Raw genomic sequence first — 5,714 nt, 5'->3', positions numbered from 1 at the left:
ACTGAGCCTTGTGGTATACCATACTGAACTTGTGATTGATAAGACATCTCATCATTTACTACTACAAACAGATAACGGTCAGATAAGTATGATTTAAACCATGCTAGTGCAATTCCACTAATGCCAACATAGTTTTCTAGTCTATTTAAAAGGATGTTGTGGTCAATGGTGTCAAATGCAGCACTAAGATCAAGTAACACTATGAGATACAACCACGATCGGATGATAAGAGCAAATCATTTGTGACTCTAACGAGAGCTGCCTCGGTACTATGGTACGGTCTAAATACGGACTGAAAATCCTCGCAGATATCATTTCTTTCTAGAAAGGAACATAGTTGTGAGGATACTGCTTTTTCTAATATCCTTGACAGAACAGGCAGATTCGAGATCGGCCTGTAATTGACTAATTTTGCATGATCAAGTTGTGTTTTTTTAACAAGCGGTTTAATCATAGCCAGCTTAAAGTTTTTTGGTACGTATCCTAGAGACAACGATGAATTAATGATATTAAGAAGAGGATCTATGACATCTGGAAGCATCTCTTTCAGTAGCTTAGTCGGTATAGGATCTAACATACATGTTGTCGATTTAGATATTCTTCCTCTCCTATAGCAACAAATGAATCAATCAATCAATCAATCAATCTAAAGAGCCTCTTTCAGAGCAAAGAAGGCAGGAAGGTGTCTCGCTCTTCCCCCAGACATGGGGGTTCGCTGGGCTTGGCAGGACATTGTAGACAGCTTGTACCAGGAACTGGACCCGATGTAAATCTGCCTGCAAGCTGTTTGTCTGTGTATGTCGCTAATAAGTGATTTCTGCGTGTCTCTTTTTGAATGAATGGCGCCATTTCGTCTGATACACAAACTCACATACATGTGATGCTCACAGTGTTTTCAGTGTCTGCCTTCTCAATATACTGTATGAGGACATGAACACATGAATTCATCTCCAGAACTGCTTTGAGTGTCATACACACTGAAACTGAACCTAAAACTGAAAAATCAACAACAAACCAACAAAATAAAAGTTTGGTTTAACGTCAATAAATTATGACAGAAATATATCACCACTGTAGCCTATACTAAAACGTACTTCTCAATGTAATAATAATACAATTAGGTAACTTTATTTTACAGTGTCCTTGTTACACATGTAGTTGTAATAACTATAAATGATGAATAATGACATGCAACTAACCCTAAAGCACACCCTAATCCTAACCCTTACCTTGTGGTAAGCAAATGTATTTAATTATTATTACTCAGTACTTAAATTATTAATTGCACTGTAACTGTTATAATTCCTATCTTATGTTCCATTTGTCTTGTGTGGACTTTTGTCATTTCCTGTCCTTGTCCTGTACCATGTTTTGTAGTCCCTTGTAGTTGTTCTTGTTTATTAGGCTCCCCAGGTGTTTCTGATTAGCCACGCCCCCTTGTTATCTTGTTTAGCTTGTTAGTGTCTGTATTTAAACCCTGTGTCTTGATTCAGTGTTTGTGGGGGTTGAGGATCCCAGGGTGGAAGTTGGAGAACACGCAGCGCCAGCAGAAGGTGGGTGAGGCATTACATCCACAAATAAAAGGAGAGAAAAAGGGAAGGATTGTATATAAATAAAAGGAATATATAGACGCATCACCCATGTACTGTAGGATGTACAGAAGGTGGTGGTAATACTCCTGTGGAGTGAGCGGCCAGTAACCGGAAGAAGTTTTCGTGGGTTCTTGACTTTGTAATGTTGTTTATGCTGTTCCTGAATCATGTTCCCTAGTCGAAGTCTGTCTGTCTATAAAGCTGCTGCACGTGGATCCTGAATCCTCCTTTGATTCAACCCTGCATTGTTACAGAAGAAACCAACCTTAAATGGATCTAGCAGCAGCTTTGGGGAGTCTCCAGCCAAGAAGGCGGCCACGCCTGATTCTGGTTCTCAGGATGGCCGCCGCCACGTCGCCTGAGAGTTTGCCTCCGGCCAAGATGGCTGCCACTACGCCCGAGAGATCGTCTATGGCAAAGATGGCCGCCGCCACGCCTGAGAGATCGTCTCCGACAAAGATGGCCGCTGCCACGCCTGAACTTGAGCCCTCAGCGGAGGTGGCCGCCTCCACACTTCCTGAGCCTCTTTCTGTTCCTGTCTGAGCCTGTTCCTGGACCTGAGCTTCTTCACGTCACGCCTGCCGATCCGGACAAGATGGCCACCGCCGAGCCAGAGTCTCTGGACAAGATGGCTGCCGCCGAGTCGGTGTCCTCCTTCCTTGTCCTCCACCCTGGCCGCCTGCACAGCCTGCTCTGCCCTGGCCACCCATCCTGCTGCAATCTCCAGGCCCTCTTCCACTCCATGGGCCTGGCCCTCTTCCACTCCATGGGCCTGGCCCTCTTCCACTCCAAGGGCCTGGCCCTCTTCCACTCCACGGGCCTGGCCCTCTTCCTCTCCACGGTCCTGGCCCTCATCCCGCCCCCGGGTCCGCCTCCGCTCCACCGTCTCCGGCCTGGCCGCCCGAACTGCCTGGTCCGTCCTGGCCGCCTGCACTGCCTGGTCTGCCCTGGCCGCCCGCACAGCCTGCTCCGCCCATAGCCTCCCGTCCTGCTGCAGTCTCGAGGCCCTCTTCTACTTCACGGGCCTGGCCCTCCATCCCGCCCCTGGATCCACCTCCGCTCCACCACCCTCCTTGACTGTTTCCTTAGGAGCGTCTGGAATCCGCTCCTTAAGTGGGGGGCTCTATTATGATTCCTGTCTTATGTTCCCTTTTTCTTGTGTGGACTTTTGTCATTTCCTGTCCTGTACCATGTTTTGTAGTCCCTTGTAGTTGTTCTTGTTTATTAGGCTCCTCAGGTGTTTCTGAGTAGCCACACCCCCTTTTATCTTGTTAGTCTCTGTATTTAAACCCTGAGTCTTGTTTCAGTGTTTGTGGGTCCTTGACTTTGTAATGTTGTTTGTGCTGTTCCTGAATCCTGTTCTCTATTCGAAGACTCAAGACTAGACAGACTGACTATCTAATAAAGCTGCTGCATGTGGATTCAACCCTGCATCGTTACAGTAACGTGGACACCTTAAAATAAAGTGCAACCTAATGTTATTAATTTTAATGAATATCATATACCAAGATATTTTTGCATGCATTTTTTAAAGTTATACAGTTGTGCAGCATGTAATTTGAAGAAAAACGCTGCATTTATTGGACCAAAAATATGGTAAAATGTTAATATTGTGAATTTTCTTTTGCATTAAAAAAATATATTTAAATATATTTTGGATGTTATTTTCATTTTTAGAAATCATTATAATATGCCGATGGTGCTCAAGAAACATTTCTCATAAATATCAACATTGAAACCAGCTTACTATTTTTGTGTGACATTCATAATTTTTTTGTTTAGGATACTTTGATGAATAGAAATGTCAAAATATCAGCATTTATTTGAAATAGTGCTGTGATTTTTACTATATTACGGACATGTCCAATACTGAAATAACATCTTTCTCTATACAGTCGTGACCTATAGATTAATTAGATGACATGACCCCTGTTTGACCGAATGGCTGTAGGCATCAATAAAGGAAAAATGAAGCTTACGCAGAAGTTGTCCTTGTGCTGGATTCACCATCAGACTCTAATCGTGTTCTCATGAGAGTGAGAGTATGTTTCAACTAAGTGCTTACAAGTAGGTCTAGCCTTCAACAAATCAACTGACACTAAAGAGCTAAGCTGGACTGGAGTATTTCAACAAACAAATTGGTTACTAAGAAAAACATTCAAAACTAATTTATAAACTCAATACACTCTGCTTTGATTGGACTTTCCAGATATTTCCATCTCAGACATATTTACTTAGACATACCTTGTATTCATATTTTTACTGCTCTTGAGACAGTCATGTTTTCAGGGAAATTTGCTTTGCAAAACTTGTACTTGTTAGTTCCATGAAACTTTTCATGTTTTAGAGAGTTAGCATTTAAAGGGGAATGTAAACAATTGCATGGGCCACAATGTGAATATCTAACATTTCTACATTTTAAAACATAAAAGCCATGTGACACTGGTCTATATGCAAATTACCCAATGAAATTGTATAACTATTATATTATATTATAGGTTTATAATTAATGTAGCATGTCAGTTAGGCCAATTTGTCAATTTCCCAATTCCCACCTATTATTCAGTACAGATATGTATTATTAGGGCAACTTTCAAAAGACCTTATTTTCTAGATGATAGAAAAAGAGTTGTATAACCGCATTTGCATTCTCCATAGATAAAACATTCCCTATGTGACGTCTAAACGAAAGTCTTGCTTCATTGAATCGCAAAATTCATATGATATCCCCACCAATGATGTTTGCATTTTCTCAAATATTCCCATGCTGAGTCCTGAGTAATGAAAATGGAATGTTCTTAAATCCAATTTCATCTATTTCCACTCATAACCTCGTCAGGCGTTAATGCAAAACATAAAGGATCATAAAAGAGGAATTATTATCATTATCATTGTCATCAAACATCATCACTGAAAACGACATGCAGGGATTTGTATTAATGATAAAGATCTCAAACTTGCACAAAAACATTCTAACCTAGTCGGACAGTAACTTTTTTTAATACTTGTGCTTTATACATTATTCGATCTCATGTTTAGTAATATTTTTTTGTTGATTATTATTAAGTATGCGCTGCCACTCATACCTCTTTCAGAGAAATTGTCCCTGCTCTATATCCTCTCCATAACGAAGCATCTCTGCATGCAGGTCTTTCTGTCATATTACCCACAATCATGAATTTTTATTGGCTGCAGGGTCTCTTTCCGCCTGCCCTATCTCTGCGCTTTTCGCTCGCTTCCACCAGCCGCATTCACAATGAGCCGCTCAAAAGTGTTACCATTCCCATCATCTTTCACACGGCAACCCTGTGAAATCTGTGTATAACAAGCTCAATGCAGCTTGGAGAGAGAGTCCACCCGCTCATCCTCACCCTATATCTGCTAAATATTGTGTCCAGAATCCTTCTTTTGCATATTTTTCACAGCTCAACTGCGAGTGCCACAAAAAAACAGGAAGGGTGCTGCTGATAAAGATGGATTGTAGTGCTACTCGGAAAATTATCTTCTTCTGAATGGTCTGCGTAATAACTCAGTGAGCCGCGCACTGGTGCTTCTCAACACGCTGCTGCGGGTTACTGAACGTTTATAACAAAACAGCCTAAAGCTGTGGGAAAAATAAACATGCATATTGCTGACCACTGGTGGATAAAATGCACAAATGCCAACGCTATCTCACAACCAATTCGTACGAATTCGTATGAGTGATTAAAAGGTGGCTCATTCGTACGACCTCACTCGTATGAATTCGTACGATTTCTCTAAACCCACGTGATGGGTAGGGGCAGGTTCAGGGGTAGGTCATTTGTACAAATTCATAAAATATGTATGATTTAGTAAAAATCATACTAATTCGTACGAGTGAAGTCGTATGCATTTGTACGAATTAGCCACCTCGTAAAATTCGTACGAATTGCCCTGCGATCTGGATGCAAATGCATTACCTTTAGTTCAAGTATGGATACCGCAATTGGACACTAAAATGCATGCCATTAAATTACTGAAAGTACACAACATTTAAAAAGTTAAAGGTTATATTTTATGCTCTGGGCTACTGAATAGTTAATATATAAACTCCACTGTGCCCCTGATAAGACACTTACCTTATTGCTCATTCATTCAATA

At 41.3% G+C, this 5,714-nt stretch overlaps 1 protein-coding gene across 1 annotated transcript; it reads left to right on the top strand.

The window, feature by feature from the left end:
- The first annotated feature begins 1,498 nt into the window (after positions 1-1,498).
- LOC307009909 (uncharacterized protein) lies at positions 1,499-3,223 on the top strand. Its single transcript, XM_079634126.1, has 2 exons — positions 1,499-1,553; positions 1,847-3,223. Exon 2 carries the CDS (start codon positions 2,188-2,190, stop codon positions 2,569-2,571), a length of 384 nt encoding a protein of 127 aa, XP_079490252.1. The 5' UTR covers positions 1,499-1,553; positions 1,847-2,187; the 3' UTR covers positions 2,572-3,223.
- The last annotated feature ends 2,491 nt before the right edge of the window (positions 3,224-5,714 follow it).

This window comes from Phoxinus phoxinus, assembly GCF_949152265.1.
Source record: "Phoxinus phoxinus genome assembly, chromosome: 13".
Lineage (NCBI taxonomy): Eukaryota > Metazoa > Chordata > Actinopteri > Cypriniformes > Leuciscidae > Phoxinus > Phoxinus phoxinus.
Note: the sequence above shows the minus strand (reverse complement) of the source record. Positions and strands in the feature narration are given on the sequence as shown.